At 39.5% G+C, this 23,770-nt stretch overlaps 1 protein-coding gene and 1 pseudogene across 3 annotated transcripts in view; both read left to right on the forward strand.

Annotated features, from left to right (window-relative positions):
• The window catches only part of TM2D1 (TM2 domain containing 1), a 46,557-nt gene extending 33,240 nt beyond the window's left edge, over positions 1–13,317 (forward strand). Inside the window, exons 6-8 of one of the 3 annotated variants that reach the window (XR_568662.2) lie at positions 8,238–8,367; positions 10,560–10,595; positions 11,046–13,317. Coding sequence is in view for 2 of the 3 variants with exons in the window: in XM_008690801.2 (XP_008689023.1) it covers positions 8,238–8,348 (111 nt within the window). In the remaining variant the exon portion in view is untranslated. Of the gene's footprint in view, positions 1–8,237; positions 8,368–10,559; positions 10,882–11,045 lie in introns of those variants that run through there. The other 2 variants (XM_008690803.2, XM_008690801.2) reach the window with 2 other exon arrangements.
• Positions 13,318–13,610: 293 nt separating this feature from the next.
• Positions 13,611–14,850, forward strand: LOC103663075 (annotated as a pseudogene).
• The last annotated feature ends 8,920 nt before the right edge of the window (positions 14,851–23,770 follow it).

The following is a 23,770-nucleotide window of genomic DNA, read 5'->3' on the forward strand; positions in this document are numbered from 1 at the left end:
TTAGTAAAAATTTTAAAAGCCTAGGCTTTTCAGTCTAGAGCATGAGCAGGGCTCAAGTTGTAGGTTCACTTGTGTGTAAGCCAGTTTGTTTTGTCCAAGACATAGCCTACTCCCTTGCCCTGTAACATACACATACCGTTGATCAAAGGAAGGAATAAACCTGTAATCACCCAATATCTGTTACCAGTACTACAAAAGTTGATCAAAGTCCTTGATAGTTCAGTAGATGTAGGACAGCAGTATATAAAAACCAGTAGACATTTTATAGATATCAAGTCTTTCAAATAGCCCTCTGTATTATTTATTTAATCCTGATGTGATTTGTTGGGGAAATAAACTGGAAAACTGAGGAGACTGATAATTTGTGTAGCCTCTGCTCTGTCATGTGACCTTAATTAGGTAGATTTCACTTAGTTCACTTTTCCTGTGGACAGATATTTATTTAGTGAATTAAAGGAAATGTTCAAAAACGAAGAGTATCTTTGTTTTGTTCTTTTATTTATTTATTTTTAAAGATTTTATTTATTTATGTGACAGAGAGACAGCCAGCAAGAGAGGGAACACAAGCAGGGGGAGTGGGAGAGGAAGAAGCAGGCTCATAGCAGAGGAGCCCGATGTGGGACTCGATCCTGGTACGCCGGGATCATGCCCTGAGCCGAAGGCAGACGCTTTAACGACTGCGCTACTCAGGCGCCCTGTTTTGTTCTTTTAAAGATTCTATTTATTTATTTGACACAGAGAGAGACAGCCAGTGAGAGAGGGAACACAAGCAAGGGGAGTGGGAGAGGAAGAAGCAGGCTTCCAGTGGAAGAGCCTGATGTGGGGCTCGATCCCAAAATGCCGGGATTAAACCCTGAGCTGAAGGCAGATGCTTAATGACTGAGCCACCCAGGTACCCCAAAAACAAAGAGTATCTTAAACTGGTTTTGAGACTAATCCCAAAGCTGTGTTTTCTTCAGGAGATATAATGTATGAATCTTATTCATTTCTTGAGGAATGATGTTTATATTGGTTATTTAGGATTAATACTAACCAGTCTTTACATCAAATGGAGTCAGGGGGTCTGCATGCATAACTTCTGGCACTTTGTAGGAATCTTGGTGTTTAATTTAAATGTAACTAATCAGATGGTTTTAATGGCCTCATGTTAAAATTAACCACACACAGAAGTCAGCTATGAACACAAAAATGTAATTTGACTTTTAAAAGAATATATTTTTGGGGAAAAGAACTGGGATGGACACAGGTGGCATCATTGTCCTCTAATTGCAGGTAGTTGAGTCATTTTACTTTTTTCACCATGTTAATAGGTCTTTAGGAGATGATTTAATCTTGCCAGTGTTAGTATTTGCATTCTTCATATGGAGAAACTCTTAAGTGGGTTAGATCACATAAAAGGTGCATTGATAGAGTCGTATAAAGTGTTCTTAGTTTTCCTTTTTCTCCTTAATTCATTCATAACATTTGAAAGTTGTAAGATAATTTGAGTTACCTAAGCTGATATGACTTCAATGACAATGCAAAGACATTAATGTGGGAGCATAGGTAGATAGCTATTGTTAAAGGTTAGGTATTAAAGTACTTACTAGTAACCACATTTTTTTCTTTAATTAATTTATTAAATGTCACCTAAATATATTCAAGCAAAAATACATATTCCACTAACAAAATCAAAAATTTATAAATTACGAACAAAACTACAGTATTAATAAAGTTCACATAAAGTAAGCTCTCTTCTGGTATGGTAAAAAATATATATATATAATATAAAATTTTTTATTTTAACCTTTTTTAAGTATACAGTTCAGTGGCATTGACATTCAAAATGTTGTACAACTGTCACCATGATCTATTTCCAAAACTTTTTCATCACCCCAAACAGAAACTGTGTACCCATTAAGCAATAGCTCCCCATTTCTCACACCTCCCAGTCCCTGGTAACCTCCGATCTACTTTCTGTCTCTATGAATTTGCCTATTCTTGGTATTTCATATAAGTGGAATCATATATTTGTCCTTTTATGTATGGTTTATTTCATTTTAAATAATGTGTTCAAGGTTTATTGATATTGTGGCATGTATTAGAACTTCATTCCCTTTTATGGCTGAAGAATATTCCATTGTATATATATACCACATTTTGTTTAGTTCTTCATCCACTGATGGACACTCGGATTGTTTCCATGTTTGGGGTATTATGAATCACTTTGCTATGAATATTTGTGTATAAGTATCTAATTAAGACCCTGTACAGTTCTTTTGGGTATATGCTTAGGAGAAGATAAACTTTTTTTTTTTTTTAAGATTTTATTTATTTGAGAGAGAGAGAGGGAGAGAGTGGCAGAGGGAGGGGGAGAAGCAGGCTCTGCTGAGGGAGAAGCTCCCTCCACTGAGCAGGGAGACCCACGTGGGGCTCGATCCCAGGACCCTGGGATCATGACCCGAGCCGAAGGCAGACGCTTAACCAACTGAGCCACCCAGGTGCCCCAAGATAAGCTTTTATATAAAGCTAATCGAAGAGAATATCTTCGTGACCTTAGATTGGTTAAGTCTTTTCAAACAAGATCCCTAAATTGTAAATCATAAAGAAAAAAAATTAGTGAATTTGAATACCTTAAAATTAAGAAATTGTGTTTTAAAAAAGATACCATAGGTGTGGACCAACTTAACACTTAATAGACTGAATAAAAGGATATTAGCAACAGGAATTGATATGTAGCATATACAAATCATTTCTGCAAATCAACAAGAAAAGATAGATCCTAGTAGTTAAATGAGTATAGTAAACTAATAGGTGATTCACAGAATCACCCAAATAACTAATATATAAATAAATACTTCAGGGCATTTACTCTAAAAAAATTGTAGTGCTCTCCACAAGGGGTCATGTGCAAAGATTTTTGTCTGTTGTAGCCTGTTTGTGGTAGCAGGAATTTGGAATCAACCCAGATGTGTGCACGAATAGGAGAATGGACACATCCTCTAACACTAGGCTGCAATTACGGGCACTTACCTAGATGTACATACGCCACATGGAAATGTCTTAAAATTACAGCATACTGTGACAATAGTTTAAAACTGAGCAAGGTCCACAACAATATTATTTGGGCAGATTAAAAATACATATTCAAAGAACATGTTTTTAAAAAATAAATATGTATCCAGCTCATATACTAAATTAAGTGTATGCTCATTATTTATGTGGGCAGATGGTGAGTAGGGGTTGTAGAGCATTAGAGTGGAGATCAGAGATAAAGAACAAAAAAAGGAATTTGGTGACCACTTCTTAACATTCGTAACTTTAATGTATATTCCTTTTTCCTGGTTACTCTTTTTGCTATAGACTTTGCACTTATAGAAAAACCTACCTCTTTAAGTAAACAATTCAAGATTTTTTTGCATTTAAGCTGCAAATAAAATTTCATGGTAATGAGAATCAGAAACAAATTAAAGAAGAATTTAAATTCCAGCCAGTGCCTCCAAACCACCACCATTTCCATAGGAGAGTGTGGTAGGACAAAAGATACCCATGTCAAATCCCGGGAACCTGGGAATATTACCTTATTTGAAAACAGGGTCTTTGCAGATGTGATTAAGTTAGGGATCTAGATATGAAGAGATCATCCTGGATTATCTGGGTGGGCCTTAAATCCAATGACCAGTGTCCTTATAGGAGACAGAAGAGGAAAAGATAGACACAGCAAAGAAGGCGTTGTGAAGACCAAGACAGATTGGAGTGACATGGCCATAAGCCATGGAATGCCAAGGAGTACTGATTGCTGTCAAAGACTAGAAGAGGTTTAGAACAGATTCTCCCCCTTAGAGTCTCTGTAGGGCATGGGGCTGTTGCAGATAACCTTGATTTTAGACGTCTGGCCGTAGATCAGTGAGAGTAAATTTCTCCTGTTTTAATCCACTAAGGTTTGTGGTAACTTGGTACAGTAGCCACAGGAAACTAACAGAGAGGGATATGACGTTGCTTTCTTGTGGTTTTAAGGCTTCTTACACAAGAGACCTTGATACCCATTATACAAAACAGCTTCCCACAGTGTCGTGGCCCTCCTGTTTCCCCTTTTGGAAGATCAAGACCTGTAGCAACCTCTTGGTCCATGAACTGGACCCACAGATTTTGGAAATCTGCCCCAGCTTATCGAATGGAAATGCTTCATGCTGTAGAATTTGGTTTCAGGCTATTTCTTAGCAGAGAACCAAACTTATAATTTTAGGTTTCATACTCTTGTCAATGAACAAATGGACATAGGCATATTTAACTGAGTAAACAATTCCCCAGCATGGGATATTTTAAAGACTTGTAATTTTATAATTAGCAATTTAATAATATACTCAAAGGAATTTATAATTGGCACATGTATTGTACATAAGTATATATACGATGCTTAAAAACATTTAATTTTTTTATTTTGGTGAGGGAATATGGATATGAATAATTGAAAATTTTACAACAGATAGTTTTCTTAAATATTAAGTAGGATGAACAATTTCTTCTTTGATGAGATAGTTCATAGAAAAGTATATTGACAATACCTTTTAGATGTCATTTAATGTCATGGTCATACAAGATGTAGAACTTAAAAAGTACCCTATGGATCAGCTTGTTCTATTCCTCTTTATATGGACACAAAAACCTGAGATCCAGAGAGGATTCCTCCTACAGCTAGTTATGGACAGCCTTCTCTTCCAGTTCTCCTTTCCTCTGGTGCTTTCCCACGGTGACTGAATTTCTTAGTCTTTGGGGCAGCTCTTCAGATTGTTTTAGCAGAGACTAGCAACGAGAGCCGTGCTTTGGTGATCTGGCAGGGGGCACTGAAAACTAGTGAGTTATCCCGTGTTTTCGGCTACAAGTAACAGAAACCTCAATTTAAATTTTCTTTAATAATATGGTTGTTTACTATATCATACCAAGAATCTAGAGATAAGGTAGTTTTAAGATTTGTTCATTTAGAGCTAAAGGACATAATGGAGGACCCTCCCTCCCATTCCCCTTCCTTCCTTCCTTCCTTCCTCCCTCCCTCCCTACCTCCCTCCCTCCCTTCCATTTCTCCCTCTATCCTTTGTTCTTTCGCTTTGCCATCTTCAGATTCTTTGATTAGTATCACTTCATTATATAGTGACTTTCAGAAAAAAATCCACCCCCCCATTTCTTCTTGAAGGCAGATATGCCAACAATGAACTTGCATCCTGGGTGGTTGGTCAGAATTGGATTCCGTGCCCAGCAGACCTAGTCTCTGGAAGGAGGTGTGGAATTCCCGTGATAGAACTGGTTGTCGAGGTGCCACAGTTACATAGTTTGAGTGGAGAGAAATGGTACTAAAATGGCTAAGTTAGATACCGAGTTGGATCACGCATTACCAGGTGATAAAACTGTATCCTTTGGGGCTCTCTTCTCTACAGAACAGAGGAAACAAAACAAAAACACAGAAACAACCCCTTACTATTTTTCTACATGTTAACTACTAACTTTACAGGATTGTAAAACATGTGGGTCCTAATTGGTTTTTGGTTGGTTTTACATTTCCCGAGAGAGGCAGGTAAGCCTGAGGTAGGCTTATTAGAAATGCATGATATGAAAAGATCACCTAATCCTATATTTTCCTTATTTCCAACCTTGAATACTTTTTTTCAACAGGAATAAGTGTGATTGTTAGGGGAGATGACAAAGGAAGAAAAAGAGAATGGGACAAAAGTCCTGGTTCCTAGCTATACACATATTCCTAATTAGGCAGTTTTTTTGCCATATGATTTGGTTTATTTCTACAGGCTGGGCTTTACTTTTTCTTTGTTCCCCTCATATAATCTCACAACATGTTGTGACTCGTAGTCACTCATTGTTCTCTTTCTCGGCTTAATGCTCAGAGTAGTTTCCTCTGGGACCTTGGCCACTAAAAAGGTTTTCTTTTTTTTTTTTTTTTAACTTCAAAAAAATATTTATTTATTTATTTATTTGAGAGAGAGAGAGAGAGAGAGAGCAGGGGTAGGGGCAAAGGGAGAGAGAGGGAGAGAATTTCAAGCAGACTCCAGCTGAGAGCGGAACCTGACACAGGGTTCCATCCCACGACCCTGAGATCAGAACCAGAGCCACAATCAAGAGTCGAAACGTATAACCCACTGAGCCACCCAGGCACCCCAAAGTTTTATTAAAATCTTAAATAACATTCATAAATGTCAAACCAAATGAATTTAATCTTTGGAAAATAAGTCAAAGTGCATAACAGTACCCAGCATGGTATTTAGCACAAAAATGCTTTGTGTTATTCGAATATTAATATTTATAGTTCACTAGTATAAGCTCTTTGTGGGCAGAGATTGTATCTCATTCACTGTTATATGTATAATGCCTAGGACAGGGCCTGGAGTGTTGTAGGAATTCAGTATTTGTCAAATAGTTTTAAAAACCAAACTTATTTTTAAAATGAAGCATGCACTACAACAGTGTTCTTCAAACTCTGGTTGTATAACCCCTGAAAGAATTTTTTTAAAAATCCCTACCCTCCACACGTTTTTAAGTTGACATTTAAGTTTTCCATCATAAGTTTAAATAGTTGCAAAGGATATAATTTCTGGTTTGCAAATATTGACATATTTAAATAAAACTGTTACATCAATTTAAAAATGTATCCAACAGAATATAAATACCATAGAATTTTAAATATCATTCATTTAAAAAAGACATGAATGAACCCTTCACTAACCATTGTGATTTTTACATAGTTTCATTTTCTCCTTGAATGTGTATTTCTAGTCCTTTCTCCCACAGAATTTTATCCTAATGTAATATATTTTTATGCTTGAAAAATCTTCTACTGATCAGTTTCATTATCATCATTTTCATGATTCATTAAAATTAAAAGATTGTAAAATTTTCTGTAATTACTGGATTGTCATAATTGTTGATACACAATTGATCAAAACAGCATAAGCATATTACATATTATAAAAATAATTTTGCAAATTATTTTTAAGCAAAAAAGTAAAATGTTACTGGGAATGCATCTTTTGAAGAAGATGAGGCAGAGCGAGCATATTTTTGGACTCTTGATTAAAGGAAATTTCCTCAGGAACCTGGGTAGCTAAGTTGGTTAAGTATCTGCCTTTGGCTCAGGTCATGATCCCAGGGTCCTAGGATCCGCTGATCAGGGAGCCTTCTTCTCCCTCTCCCTCTTGTGCCCCCTGCTTGTTCTTTCTCTCACTCTCAAATAATAAATAAAATCTTTTTTAAAAAGTGATTTAAAGGAGATTTCCTGAAGTCTACCATTTTGAATTATCCCTTTGTTTGGCACATCAGAGGCAATGTCCTATATCATAAGACCTGCTCTGATGGCAGGTGTGCTTTATGTCCTCAAGCTGGAGAAGGGATCACAGAGAGAGGGAAGTGGAACGGGGAGCTAACATGATGCCTCCACCATAGCTTGGTATCAGGTGGATCACTTTTACAAAGAGTATTTATGGGAACTAAGGATCTCAAAATTGATTTCCTGAAACCATCTGGGCGAACATACACCTTGGTAAATCTTTGTGTGCCCCTAAAACTACAGTTTGAAGATTGCTACCTTAAAGAATAATTTGTAGAGATCGTGTTAACTGGATTGTCAGAAATGTGATGAAGTGGGCAAGATGACTAATGAGCATGTGTTGTTTTTTTCTATCTCTTCCATTTTACATAGTTCTGGAAGGACTGTCAGTCATACTACCTCACCTTCCACAGGGACTGGCCTAGCCAATCACATTAATCCTATTCCCTTGGCTATAGTAATTTGTCCAGCAGTGGGCATAAAACCCCCAATCAGTCCTTCCCTGGAATTGGTATACAAACACTGAGGAAGAAAATTATACTTTCTTTCTGAGCTTTGAAGATGTAAATCTGGAGCTGTTGGCAAGCAAGCAGGAGTGCGGCTCTGCAGAATGAAGGCAGGAAGAGCTAAAAGGCCCAGAGGCCAGACCAAGGGCCTCAGGGGGCATGGAATAAAACCCTTGAGGCCTGGGTTCCTGCAGCTCTTTTGATCCTGTGATCCTCCCCAATATCCTTTTCAGCTACAGGAGCCACTAAGTTACTTTTTTTTTTTTTTTTTTTTTTTTTTTTTTTTTTTTTTTTTGCTTAAGTTAGTTTAAGTTGCATTTTGGTGCTGCTGAAATAATTTAGTAGCAACTGAGCAAAGTAAACACAAAGTATTGTGAAAACGTCTTTTGTAAAATGGTAATTTTGGAAATTTTCTCTTCTAGATCGTTGGACCTTCAGATGGAAGTAGTTACATTATAGATTATTATGGAACCAGACTTACAAGACTGAGTATTACTAATGAGACATTTAGAAAAACACAGCTATATCCATAAATATTTTTAAAAAGAAACAGTAAGTCACATGCATTTATAATCTTTATTATGGTATATTATCTGTATAAAATTATGAAAATGTGAGCGCCACAGGAAATTTAAGGAGGTCATCTAATGTTACAAACCTCTAGTTTTGCTTACCTAGAAACAGGTCTCCATTTGCCTGAAACATCTCTGATCTTTTGTAAAGCATTTTTATTGCTCCTACAGTTCCTGATTCAGTCTCTCTTTTGCAGAGATTACGGTAGAAGACAGAGTTCACAACAAAAAGATAACATCAAAGCAAAAAGATATTTCATAGTATTACATGGTGGTTATGAGGAAAGTATGTGTTGTAGAGAGTTCAGTACAGCATATCTTTCCTGCTCTCCTGCTTTCCTGGGGTCAATATGATCCTTAAACCTCTTCCTTCTCTTCTTCCCTAAACCTGAGGGTTGACTGAGTCTTAACCCAGAACTACTATAAGTACTTACTACCTAAAGTTTGGCTGTGTCCTTGAGAATTATTAACTGGCCGTAGCTTTACATAAGTAGTACTCTTGGGTCAGTCAGAGATATCATCAGTCTTCATGGTTCAACTCTCTGGTTCTCTAAGGCTCTGTTACTACAAGGTTTTTATTTCCAGGGCTGTACATTAGTCTATTCTAATAAATAATCTTCCAATAATGCTAGATTTTTCTCAGGATTTTGATAGACTATCAGGAAAATGATTCCCTAGCACAATCTCCTCTGCAGTGGAGAAGTCCTATATAACATGTAGGGAGCGGGGTACTTCTTAGGTCATAGTTCACTTTGAACCATCTAGCAGCTCTCAGAGGGAGAAGGCAGAGAGAAAGATAAGCTAGACTGTTGTTGTTTTTTTTTTAAGATTTATTTATTTGAGAGAGAAAGAAAGAGCACCCATGCGAGCAGTGTGAGGGGCAGAGGGACAGAATCCTCAAGCAGACTCCCCACTGAGCATGGAGACCACCATGGGCTCAGTCCCAGCACCCAGGAGATCATGACCTGAGCCAAAACCAAAAGCCGGAATCCCAAACTATTGAGCCACCCAGGCGCCCCAAGACAGGCTGATGTTTTGGCCATAGTCCTAGTCCTCGGGTTTTCAGTTGATTCTGTCTCAGAGCATGCTTCTAGAGGCCAGGAGAGGAACAGACATTTATTTTCTATGTTGTAGTGTATAAATAGGGTATGAAGTATAATTCTGCCACGAAGGCAGGTTTCTTTTCTTTTTTCACATAAAATCATGGGATCTACTTTATAGTTATTTTCTTTTTTCTTTTTCTTTTTTTTTTTTAAGATGTTATTTATCTATTTGACAGAGAGAGACAGCCAGTGAGAGAGGGAACACAAATAGGGGGAGTTGGAGAGGAAGAAGCAGGCTTCCCAGCGGAGCATAGAGCCTGACGTGGGGCTCGATCCCAGGGCTCTGGGATCATGCCCTGAGCCGAAGGCAGATGCTTAACGACTGAGCCACCCAGGTGCCCCTATAATTATTTTCATGAGAGTTGAACCCTGTTAGGATCTGAGGAATTTATTCAACTGATTGTCCAAAAAGTTTTTCAAATCTTTTCTTATAAACTATAAGAGTCTTTACATCTAAATGAAGCTTTGAGATCCACCTGCCTCTTCTTACCAGGGAATACATTGAGGCCTGAGTAAGTCGAGACTAAGCTACGGCTAGTCAGTACGAAGCTGAATGTAGAATCCAGGGTTTGGGTGCCTTGCCTTCATGCTTCTGCCCCGCCCACCCCACCCCATCCTCCACCAACGCTGTCATTTTGCAGTAAGCATCTTCATTTTGGAAATTGTCGGCCCAACTTTGTGAGAAAGCATGTATAGTTTCACATAGCCCTATTTTCATACTGTAAATTGTTGTGTCTCTTTCAAAAGTATACAGATTGTTTTTAAACCATAATGTGGAAAAATTAAGCAAATGCAATTTAGAAAGTAGTTTCATTCTCTGGTAGTCTATTATATAAACTTTTAATTGGGATTCCAGACTCAGATTTGATATTTAAAACTTGAGGGGCTCATTGAGAAGGCAGATCTCTGCACTGTCATTCACACGATCTCCTACAGAAATATATAGAAGCATTCCAAGACAAAGAAAAAAAATGTCCTGAGTAAATGAAGCGTTAAAATGTGTATCTACAGTAACCTCATTTGAGTCTTAAAATCCGGTGTTTTAACGTATTTCTTTTTTCTGTTTTAGGATTTGGGCTTCCTTGATTCCAATAGAGCACTCTCAGTATGTGGATTTCCAGATTTTCCTTTCTTCTTCATATACCACTTTATGGATTCTATATAACTTTTTGTTGTTGATATTTTTTGTTTTGTTGCTTTACTTAAAAGCGTATTATTCTGAGATTTATGTAATTGGATTTTCTTTGAGAGCCATGTGATGACTGAGTCTTAGGCTACTGTCTCTATGAGATAGATAGCTTATTACCCCGATATTCTTTAATGTTTTTTCCAAAGGCAAGTTGCCACTTGTCATTTTCGCTTCTGAAAAATAAAAATATGACTTATTCACATTTTTTTTTAGTGCTTTATTATCAGGAAAACCTTCAATGTTGAATATAGCTGTCTTCCACATTTTGATCCTTCAAAGCAGTTAACCCACAGTGTGAACAAACACCATGCACTATACTGCCTGGGGCCGCAGTTGTGTAATGAGAACCCACCTGTTTTTCTGCAGCTTTCAGCTCGGTCTCTGCCTTGGTATCCGTGGAGCGAAAGATCACCAGGGAGTCTGAAACCTTGAGGCGATGTGGATACTCTGGCACCGATTCAGGTCTCTGAAGTGTGAACCTTTTCCTTTTTGCTTTGGGAGTGACGCACTAGCTTTCGGAAGACCAGCTGCTGACTCATCTCGCGTGGTAGTTGTATTGGAAGCTGGATGGACAAGGTGGGAACACCAGACAGATGATGAATGTCTCCCATCTGCTAGCGCTGCCGGGCAGATGCGGGCACAGTGCCTTACGGGATGCCCCGGCGTCTGAGGGAGGCCACCCCTGTGCCTTTGCACCGCCTCCCTCACCACGTTTGGCAGGGTTGTAAGAGGATGGAAATACAGGAAATGTTATGTCCTCAGAATACTGTCTGTCATCGTCATGCTTTCTTGAGTAACAGGTATAACGATCTCACAATTACCCGCTCCTCAAGAGTAAGAACCATGATATTTTATTCCTCATTTTACTCAAAAGTATACAGTTATAATACAGTTAGCTTCATAACACGTTAGTCATGCAGTAACGGCTTCTGCAGTTGGTGGGAGATGATGCGGTATTGATACGTGAAATGAATTTGGATTCATTCCTCATGTACGCCAGGAATGGCCTCTTGGATTCATTCGTTAGTTAAAATACCGAGTGTCTGCTACGTGGGAGGCACTGTTCTAGATGCAGGGGTGCAGTAGTGAACAAAACACAAACATGCCTGCCCTTCAGGAGCTAATGTTCCCTGGGGACCGACTTTTCACAGTGATAGTGTTTTCGGCTGCAGTTAAGCTAGCTGGTTGATGCCCATTTTCTAGTATTTCCTAGGTCCTTTTGGTTGCAAACAGTGCTTTGGAGTTTAACCTCAGGGTCCCCTAAGCCCAGATTTGAAAATCTTAATGTTTCTACAGCCATGTAAGTTCAATTATGTAAGAAATACCTGCAATCAAATCTTGAAAAGTAATCTTGATTCTTGATGCATGATTGTTAGTTATTAACTTGGCCAGTGGGAAGTCTTTTTCAAAGCAGGTGCTTCTCAAAGTATTTATTCATATAAGCTGTACTCTGAAAGGATTGTAGATAAAATCTAGAAATAAAGTCTCTTCACAATATATTCTTAAACCCATAGATTTTATTTTCTCTATAATTTCCTAAATTTACACGACAAGAACAGTTCAGATTTTCCGGTTTGCCTAATTCTCTGTTGCCTAATATATGTCATTCTTTAACAAATGGTTTTTCTGTGTCTTATTATATTTATTGTTTATGTAAATGCATCGGATGCATACAAATGCAGTTGTTGTCTTGTTTTGCTTTCATGAAACACTATTTTATTTTGGCTGTTTGTTAGTAGTGTCTGTGTGTACAGATCCTATTTTGAGGCCTCTGTATGAAATGTTCATATGATAACTCTGCTTTTAGGGCAGGGCCAAAATTGTGAGATGGATTAGCGTGTCGTTCCTTGGGTTACTTCTAAACCGTCTAGGATGGGATGGAATGGGTTCTTTCAATGCTACAGAAACAGTGTTTCTATAGAAATATTTTCAAATGATACTACTTTAGCCTGAAAGAATTAGTACAATTTCCAGAAGTACCTCTTTACCCGGGAGGATTTCTTACCTACACTGTATTAAAATAAAAGACCTCTTTAGGACATCAAAGATTGTGCTGTGTGTATGGCCAGCATCTGTTCATGGAATTCCTAGGACTGTAAGAAATATTGGTTTGTGGGTATGTTTTGTTTTACAAAAAAAAAAAAAAGTGTCTTTTCCCCTTATTTTAACCTAGATGCTTAAGGCTAGGTTAAGCATCTAATACTGCTAGGCAGCTAGGAAGCTAAAATAGATCTAATAGCAAGAACTAGCAAAAAGAAAAATTAGTTCTTAAAAAGTACGTCGAAGATGTCAGTTCCTATTCCTCATTCAGACACCTTAAATGTAGATATTCCCCAGGCTTCTGGCACCTTCTCTCTTCCTTTCTCTCATGAAGTCAGCATCCATTTTGCTTTTTTCTATTTACAAAATTAATACAAGTATAATGCAGAAATTATGGGAAAACGCCAAAAGAGTACGAAGAAAAAAAACTCATTTCACAGTTCAAAGATAACGATGTTCATATTTTTATGTATTCCTGGTAGTTTTTTTATGCATTAGCTTCTTCACAAAAATGGTATATTATCCATACTGTTTTGTATCCTGCTTCTTCATATTGTAAAGATTTTTCTGTTTCAATAAATATTCTTTTACAACATTATTTTTAATGGCTTACAACATTATTTTTAATGGCTGCGGAATATTCCATGTCTGTATCATTATTTATTTATGTAATTCCTTTATGTATTCTTTGGTATTTAAGTTATTCCAATAAATCAGCAACACACATGTATGATTCTTTTTTTCTCTAGAATTGCCATTCTTTTTTTTTTTTTTTTAAGATTTTATTTATTTATTCGACAGGATAGAGACAGCCAGCGAGAGAGGGAACACAAGCAGGGGGAGTGGGAGAGGAAGAAGCAGGCTCATGGCGGAGGAGCCTGATGTGGGGCTCGATCCCACAACGCCGGGATCACACCCTGAGCCGGAGGCAGACGCTTAACCGCTGTGCCACCCAGGCGCCCCTTGAATTGCCATTCTTAGTCAAAAAATAATCATATATTAAAGTTCTTGATACCTATATACAGTCCTAGTTAACCAGGGTAATGGAGAAGTATTGGGGAATGATAGCAAATTGATTAGTTTGGCACAGGATGCTGAATAATTACATTATCTAATGCCCTCCAGAAAGCTTCAAGATAGAAGCTTTTTATGAAGGAGTAAGTAGGAGGTGATCCCAAAAGAAACCGGTGTAGTGTGAACATGGGGAAACAAAAGAAGGCAAAGTATGTGACCATGAAGTGAATGCTTAGTCTCAGAGATGAGAGACTTAAAGAGAGGAATAGATTATCCAAGAAAGAAAGAAGAAAGATCCCAGTGCACTGAAGGAAAGAGAAGTCTCCCAACATCCTTCCTGCTTATTCTTCCACTATAACATGTAGCTGGGCCCACCAGGCCACATCCTGGTTGATACCAACTTTATCAACTTTTCCATTAAAGCCAAACTTGACTTAGTATAGTCAATGATTGGCTATGTGTTTGCCAAGTGTATCCCTTGAATAACTGCATAATGGCTGAAATTGAGAAATTGGGGCTGAAGTATCGTATGACTCTAAAGATTGCCAGGGATCCAAGATTTGAAGGATTACCATTCACACACAAAGGAACCTATGCAGATGACCGCTTAGTACAGAGAATAACTCACAAGTGTTACATTGTGGCCACAGTTGACCAGGACCTTAAATGAAGGATCTGAAAGATCCCTGGAGTGCCCATGTGCATTTCTAACCAGAGGTACAATATTGAGTGGATGCCAGATGATTATGGAGCCCCTCAGTCCTAATTCTCAAAAGATAGGAGTTCGTCTGCCTTCCTTTACCAACTTTTTCTATTGCCCATTCATATAATAATAGGCTGTGGCATGAATTATTACTCCCTTTATCCATTTGCTCTGTTATAAGCTGAGTATGGTTAAATACACTCACTTTTTGACATTGTTTTGAAAAAAAAAAAAAGTAGGAAGCTAATCTCAATGGTCTTTATTCTCCCCTACTGAGAGGGAAGGGAAGATAGGTAAATACAGAAAATGAGTAAAGTTACTAATTAAGAATGAATCAAAGAATTCTGAACAGCACCAAGTACCCAAATGTAGCTGAGTTGATGAGCATAGTAGCTGTTACTTATTCCTATTACCTCTCTCTCTCTTTTTTTGGTAAGATTTATTATTTGAGAGAGAGTGCGTGAGCAGGGGGAGGGGCAGAAGGAGAGAGAGAATCCCAAGCTGACTCTGTGCTGAGCACAGAGCTCGATGTGGGGCTCGATCCCACAACCCTGAGATCATGACCTGAGCTGAAATCAAGAGTAGGACACTTAACCAACTGAGCCCCCAGGTGCCGCTCGCTCGCTCTCTCTCTCTAAAGTAATCTCTATAGCCAATGTGGACTCAAATTCACTACCCTGAGATCAAGAGCCAGATGCTCTACCAACTGAGTCCGTCAGGTGCTCCCTTATTATCTTTTTAACTAGAGCCTACTATCTTAATACTTAGTAAACGTAGCAATGCTCTTAAAGCTAGTCCTTGTCTGATGGAGACAATGTTATCTACCTTCTTAGAAAATAGATATTTTTAGGAAAGATATAAAAATATTAAGGCTTAAATTCTTAAAGTTTCAAGAAGATTCTAACTTGTTAAAATGTCCTTTTACCACTTTCCATGTCCAGGATGTTATGCTAAGCTCATTTTATATTTTAAATGACTTAGTCCTCACAACATTTCTGTAGGGTCTTTCTAAAGAGTTAATATCATCATCCCCACTTTCCAGATAAGCAAATTGAATCCCACAAAAATTGAAGGACTTGCTCAAGGTCATGAAATAAATGTTGAAGCCTGGATTGAGACCCAGGTCTGTACCTGCTATCCTGCCTACCATGGGATAGTTACAACTGTCTAATTCTATGAGACACTGCTAATGACTGTAATAAGAGTTTTTCTTAATATGTTGTTTAATGTTTTCAGTATGGAAATTATCAGCCTATGCCGAGCCTTTTTACTTAACCGATAGTTTGCTGATTTTTTAAAACACTCATTTATTTAAACTTCTCAAATTTGCATCGTGCAGATGCCGACATGCTTTATGAATATCTAAATGAGACTATGACAAAGGAATGATTTTCTAAAGCCCAAAGATTTTCCTGCTGCCACCTTATCTGACGTTTGCAGCACTTTCTGGACCAAAAGTCTGCTTATGCTTGTATGACAAGGAGAGAGATGTTAGGTAGGACCATGCTGTCATGCTCTGCTTAGTCCTGCTGAGGTCAGATGATGACAGAAATCTGTAGATGGTGGGATTGCAGGTGTTTTTTACTTAAGGTGGATTTTTTTTTTTTTTGGCTTATCTGAATTTTCTAACTTTTCCACAATAAACAAGCGTTATTCGCATGCACGTATTTGACGCAGTAAGTGACAGTATGGGTAAATTAGAACAAAGAACCCAAGAAAATCTTGTTCTCTTCCTCCCCTCTCCTTCCTCCTCAAGATACACTTACCCTAATCTCTGATGTGACTCTGACTTTAAGGACTAGATAATACGTTCAAAAGAAAAAGGCAGATCTAACACATGATACCAAAGGTCTGACATCCAACCAGTGCAGTTGGATGGGAAAGGCATCAAAGCAGGACTGTGGAATCAGGCCCGCGTCTGTATCCTGTCTTTGTCACTTGTTTTGTGACTGAGCACATAACAGTTCTGAGGCCCTCTGTCTTCATATAAATAGGGATCATAATACCAGTTAGAGGATGTTGAGAGATTAAAATGACATAGATAACAGTCATTATTTATTGAACATACTTTAGAGGAATGGAATTCATTAGGCTTTGAGGGGAGCATCTGGAATTTGCAAGGGCTTCCTCATACTTGGGCTATAGTGTAATTATACCTTGCGTGAAATGCCAGTGGACTTGAAAGTTCCTTTTACAGAAGGAAGGTAAGATGTGTTCTTGGGACATTACTTACCTACATTTTTCTTATCTCTATTATCGGTATTGTTACATGTAACCCCTCTGAGTAATAAGGGCCAAAAATGTCTCCTTTCTCAAGAAAGTGCTCTTTTTTTAAAGATTTTATTTATTTATTTGAGAGAGAAGGTACATGAATAGGGGTGGGGAATGGCCAGAGGGAGACGGAGAGAGAGAGGAAGAAGGAGACTCTCCACTGAACAGGGAGCCCAACACGGGGCTCGATCCCAGGACCCTGAGATCATGACCTGAGCTGAAAGCTGATGCTCAACTGACTGAGCCCCCCAGGCGCCCCTGAAGAGAGTGGTCTGATTGGCACCTTCAATGCTTTGAGACTTTCTCGCGTAAGAGAAGGGTGCGATGCGGCAGATTTTGCTTTTGTTGCTTTTTCATTTGAAGTTCTTTGGAGATATTTATGTAATACATTTAGAAATGTTGCCGTGAGGCAGAAACGTTGCTACTTTCAGCCCAAATTAAGGTTAATTGCAAGCAATCGCTCCACATGCAACAGAAGGTCGCTCTTGCCCCGTCGATGTTATCAGAATATGCCAAGCATGTGGAGAGTAAAACTTGAAAAATGATTAAGGTTAGAGCTCTCTGGGCTGCATATGCCAAAGGAAAACGTTGTCTTACCAGAACACTTTAGAAAGTGTGTGGCGTTTGGAACTTTTAATCATGTGAGCTCATTTTATATTTAAGAGGGTGTGATATGAAGGCTCAAGGTTCTGTCTCTGGTTTAGGACAAACCTCAACATTTGACTATTTCTGTGAATGAATGAAATTCCTTTACGATCGCGACATTAGAAACATGGGGGAAGTGATGTGTCTTCTTTATGTGATTTGTGATTGAGTCAAAGTGTTGGAGTGAAGTGGCTGGGGACATGACACAAATTGCTCTAAGTAACTACAGCAAGTCTTTAAAAAGGTATTCAAAAGGCATGAATTTATTGTTTATTAATTCTCAACTATATATTGACCTACTGTGTACCCCTTCTGCTCTTGCCCTTGTATGGATAACAAATATTCTCCCCGCGGCAGCCAGAGTAATAAAAGTAAATGAAAACATGTCACTTTTCTGCTGATTCTTAATGGTTTCCTGTCATGCTTCAAATATGCCCAATTGGTTCCCACCTCCAGATTTTCATGCTGGCTCTTTGCTTTGCCTGGAGTGCTTTTCCCCAGGTGTTTGCAAGCCTGGCTTCCTCATTTGTTTGGGTCTCAGCTCAAATCATCCCTCTGACTGTCCTTCTCCTCCACTGGTCACTCTCTGTCTCGATCGCTCTTCATTTCTCTTCACAGCACTGATGCTGGCTGAAATGACATGCGTTTATTTATTCTCCCCTTATTTATTTGTTTCCTCTACTAGAATGTAAGCTTGGTGAGGGCAGGGACTTTCTCTTGGATATCGTTGTAACTTCAGTTCTTAGAACAGTCCCTGGAACATAATAGGTGCTCAAAGAATATTCCCACTGGAATGGGAACACTAGAATGGGTTAATAGGAATATAAATTAATTCGAGATTAAATAACCTTCTGCTTTGAGTAATCTACTTTAGGAGTTGGCATCCAAACATGATCCCAACCCTCATTATTGTCTACAGGGAAGGGAGGGTTAAGGAAATGGGCTTATACTGATTTATTCAAGTCCTTGATGGTCCTAGTGCTTGGGACAGTGCCTGGAACAGTATAAGAATTTTATCAACATTAAATTCTTCCATGGGATGGATGATTGCTAGAGGTGGTTCTCAAAAAGAGACCAGCAAGTAGATTATCAGAAACAATAGGAAGGAGGTAGATGGGGGGGGAGGGAGGGGCGCTTCTAAATTCCCTAATATGTGTCATATTAGGTGTCATTATGTACTTTCCTGACCTGTTTATCTGGTTGGTAGGAAGACTAATAGCCTTCTGGAGATACCCATGTCCTAATCCCGAGAACCTGGGAATATGTTACTTTATGTGACAACAAGGATTTTGCATGTGATTAAATTAAGGTCTTATTTTTTTTTAAAGATTTTATTTATTTATTTGACAGAGAGAGACAGTGAGAGAGGGAACACAAGCAAGGGGAGTGTGAGAAGGAGAAGAAGGCTTCCCGCCGAGCAGGGAGCCCAATGCAGGGCTCGATCCCAGGACCTTGGGATCATGCCCTGGGCTGAAGGCAGACGCTTAACGTCTGATCCACCCAGGCACCCCTAAATTAAGGTCTTAAAATGGGAAGATCATCCTGGATTATTTGGGTGGGCTCAGTACAATCACAAGAGTCCTTACAAGGGAAAGAGGGAGGAAGGAGAGCCAAAGAAAAGACGACTGACCTGAGGTCAGAGAGGAGAGAGATTTGGAGATTCCGCACCCATGGCTTTGAAGGTAGAGGGAGGGGCCATGGGCCAAGGAATGTACGTGGGCTCTAGAAGCTAGAAAAAGAAGGAAAGGGGTTCTCCCCTAGAGCCTCCAAAGGAACACAACTCAACCGACACTGTGATTTTAGCCTAGTAAGACCCATTTCAGACTAGTAACTTCCAGAACTGTAAGATTATAAATGTGGGTTGTTTTAAGCCACTAAGTCTAGCATAATTTGTTGCTGCCGTACTAGGAAACTACTACAGTTGTTATGTTCGAAGTGAATTACTTAAAGACAGCATGTTTCGGGATCACCACTTTCTCCATTCTGCTAGTCTTAGTCTTTAATGGATATGTTTAGACCATTTGCATTTAAATTAATTATTGACCTGTTAAGGCGAAAGTCTGCTGTTTATTACTTGTTTTTTGTCTTTCTCTGTGTTCCTCATTCTGTTTCTTTCTTTTGCATCTTGGGCATTACCTGAACATTTTTTTAAATTGATATTCCTTTATTTACAATGCTTTGGAGCATATCACCCTCATACTTTTCTTTAGTGGTTGCTCTCAACATTACACTATACATACATAGCTTGTCACAGTGTACTGGTATCAGTATTTTACCACTGTTAGTGAAAGATTGGAAGCTTACCTCAGTTTAGGTCCCTTTACCTTTTTCACTTTTTTAAAAAGTTTTTGTTTGTTTGTTTTTGGTTTGGTTTGGTTTGGTTTGGTTTGGTTTGGTTTTGGTTTTGGTTTTGGTTTTTTAAAGTGATCTCTACACCTAACGTGGGACTCAAACTCACAACCCTGAGATCAGACGTTGTATGCTCCATCGACTGAGCCAGCCCGGCACCCTTACTTTTTTCACTTTTAAAATAGTACAGTAGCAGCAAGGAACTAAGACAAGCCTCAAAACCTCTTTCACACATGGCTATCCCTGTGGGCTTAGGAGTTAAACTTCTCAGGCTCAAATTCTACCCTCTGCAGTTAATGTGCTGTGTGACCTTAGGCAAGATACTCACCCCTCTGAGTCTCACTTCCCTCATCCATAATTAGGAAGGAAGTGGTAATAGCATACTCCCCCTTCATTAAACATTGCTATTTATATTTCTGCTGGGCCTATATGCAGCATTTTCAAAACTGCTCTCAGCTTCTTATTTTTTTTAAGATTTATTTATTTATTTGAGAGAGAGAGAGAGAGCGTGAGCACAAGCCGAGGGGAGGGCCAGAGGGAGAGGGAGAAGCAGACTCCAACCTGAGCAGGGAGCGTGACGTGGGGCTTGATCTCAGGACCCTGGGATCAGGGCTCTAGACGAAGGCAGGCACTTAACCAACTGAGCCACAAAGGTGCGCCCTTTTGATTCTTTACAATAGGCTTTTTTTTTAGAGCAGTTTTAGGTTCACAGCAAAGTCGAGCAGGAGGAACAGAGATTTCCCGTACGTATCCTGGCCCCACACATGCACAGCCTGCCACGTTATCAACATCCCCCGGGAGAGTGGCGCAGTGATTTGTTACCATAGTTACACCCACACATCATAATCACGCGAAGTCCATGGTTCACATTAGGGTTCGCTCTTGGTGTTGTGCATTCTAATGGGTTTGCACGAAAGTATTGTAACCTGTATCCACTATTATAGTATCACACAGCTACTGTATTCTCACAGGCCTAAAAATCCTCTGTACTCTGACTATTCATCCTCCCTCCTCTGCCCCCCAACCCCTGGCAACCAAATATCTTTTTACTGTTTCCGTAGTTTTGCCTGTTCCAGAATATTGTTAGACTCATGCAGTCTGTAGCCTTTTCAGATTGGCTTCTTTCACTTAGTAACTTCCATCTGCAATTCCTCCCTGCCTTTTCATGACTTGATAGCTCATTTCTTTTAGTGCTGAATAATATTCCATTGTCTGGATGGACGACAGTTAATTTATCCATTCATCCACTGAAGGACATCGTTTCCAAGGATGTCATTTCCAAGTTCTGGCCATTATGTGTAAAGCTGCCATAACCATCTGGGTGAAGGTTTTTATGTGGACATGTTTTCAACACCTGTGGGTAAATACCAAGGGGCATGATTGCTAGAATGTGTGTTAAGAGGATGTTCAGTTTTGTGAGGAACCTTCAAACTGTCTTCCAAAGTAGCTGTATCCTTTTACCTTTCCAGCAGCAACGAACGAGAGTTCCTGTAGCCCCCCCACGTTCACCGGCATTTGGTCTAGTGTTTCGAATTTTAGTCATTCTAATAGGTATGTCGTGGTAGCTCGTTGTTTTAATTTGCATTGTTCTTATGACACGTGATGCAAAGCAGCTTTTCCTATGGTTATTTGTCATCAGTAGATCTTTGGTAAGCTGTGTGCTAAGGTGTTTGGCCCATTTCTAGTTGTGTTACTTGTGTCCTTATTGTGGGGTTTTTAGAGTTCTTCATATACTTTGGATAGCAGTCTTTTATCAGGTGTGTCTTGTGCAAATATTTTCTCTCAGTCTGTGGCTTCTCATCTCGTTCTCTTAAAAGTGTTTTTCATAGAGCAGAAATTTTTAATTTTATCGAAGTCCAGCTTATCATTTAATTCTTTCATGAATCGTGCCTCTGGTGTTGTATCAAAAAAGTCATCACCAAACCCAAGGTCATCTAGATTCTCTCCTATGTCATCTTCTAGGAGTTTTATGGTTTTACATTTTACATTTAGGTCTATGATCCATTTTGAGTTAATTTTTGTGAAAGGTGTAAGGTAGGCCAGAGTCAAATATATATATATATATATATATATATATATATTTACATGTGGATATCCAGTTGTTCCAGCACCATTTGTAGAAAACTCATCTTCATTTCTAAATGTATTCCTCCTGTGTCATTGTGGTGGCAGACAGCAGCGCCTCTACCAAGAGAGAAACTCAGCCATTCTCCCTCTCTCTCTTTTTTTTAAGATTTTATCTTTTTAAGTAATCTCTATGTCCAACGTGGGACTTGAGCTCCCAACGCCGAGATCGAGCGTCGCATCCCCCGTGGACGGAGCCAGCCAGGTGCCCCTCAGCCACTGTCTTTGACGCCATCTTGCTGTACATCCGATGGACCGCCAACCTTTTCAGTCCTACCCTGTCTGAAGTCATAACTTCATCCTCCCTGCAACTCTGTTGTTCAGGCTCCTGACTCCCTGGCATCTGGGAACCTGCAACGAACTCCTGTCTGGTCTACCTGGTCAGTCCCAGCTTCCTCTCTGTCCACCATTCCTGCTCCTACCACAGTGATCTTTCTGAAAACCAAATCTGATCATCTCTTTGTTGCTTGCAACTGCCCAGCAGGTCCCTATTTCATTTATCAGATGAAGTCCAAATCCCTTTTGCTGGATTAGCAGGCTTATCCCGACCGAGTCCCAGCCAGCATGACTCACCTCTCTTCACTGCCAGTACGGGTGAGCAGGCCCCTTGAGGTGAGGGGAGGATGCTCTCCCTCACCCTGAGACTTGTGCTGACTGCTGCTCATCTGGTCACCCGCTTCGAAGAATCTCTTAGTTGCTTGAAGACACAAGAAGGAGGTCAGAAGTCCAATCACGTGTCTCCGGGCTACGATGGAAGTATCTGCAGGAGCACGTCCTACTGGAGGTACCAGGCAGAATGCATTTCCATGCCGTTTCCAGCTTCTCCTTGAGTCAGGTTCGAAGCCTTCTTCTGTCTTTCCATACTACCCTAAGCTTCCCTCCAGCACAGTACGGATGATTTATTATCGTGATGGTCTCTTTAGGAAACAGTAGCAATACTCCTTAAGTTCATTGATTTTGGCCTTATTGTGATACATGGCAGACTAAACTAAAATGAAGAAAAGTAATGTAAGAGACACCTGTGTATTTGGCACCGAGGTTAAATATGTTAGTGATTTGCCATACTTGTTTCAGATTTCTCTTTTTTCTCTAATGAAATAAGAGGTTATGACATACTGAAGCCCCACCCCTCCCAAACCTTTCTCCACCTGTCCTCCCTGAAGGGAAGCACTAACCTGAAGTCAGTGAGGAAAGTCTTTACTGCTCTGTCTCCCTCACTAAAGAGTCGGTTGGCACCATAGGGCAGGTGGGGAAGACAGGTGTCGTTTTGCTGTGGTCTCTCCATTGCCAGCACTTAGCACAGGGCTTGTCCCAAATGCCGCTCCAACAACTGGCTGGTAACGCTAGCTTCAGTGGCCGCCCTGAACCCACTGCCGTCCAAGGCAGCTCTTTCTAGAGATTTAGGCAGCTCCACCTGTTGGTCTTATTCTAATGGGAATTTGCTCCTTCTCAGAGAGGGTCTGAGATGATTATTATGGGAGCAAAAAGGAACAGAGAACAGAGCATGACTTTTGGAATCAAACTTACAGGGTATATGCCTTTGAGCAATTACTGAATCTCTCTGGGCGTTTAATTTCCTCTTTTGGAAAAATGAGGCTAATAATACTCATTTAGCAGGGGTTTTGTGAGGATTAAATAAAGTTAACAAATGTGAATCTTCCCTTTAGGGTGGAATAGGTGCTCAGTAAACGTTGCCATTGCCGTAAAAACAATTAAGTATTTTATCTTTTTTGTTTTTTCTGTCTCAGATTTTTCCCCTTGCAGGCTTTTTATTTTCTTCTCCCCATTTCCCCTTCTGTTCCTTGTCTCATTCCATTTCCTCAGGCAGGAAGAAAGCTCCCCTGTGTGCTGCCTGTCTGTAGCCCACGTTCCCTGAAGGTCCCGTGCCACCCAGTTCTGAGTAGTCCAGCTTTCTTGTCCTCTTTTCTTCTTTAAACCTGGGTCA

This window comes from Ursus maritimus, unplaced genomic scaffold (genome assembly GCF_017311325.1).
Source record: "Ursus maritimus isolate PB19 unplaced genomic scaffold, ASM1731132v1 scaffold_12, whole genome shotgun sequence".
In the NCBI taxonomy this organism is placed as follows: Eukaryota; Metazoa; Chordata; class Mammalia; order Carnivora; family Ursidae; genus Ursus; species Ursus maritimus.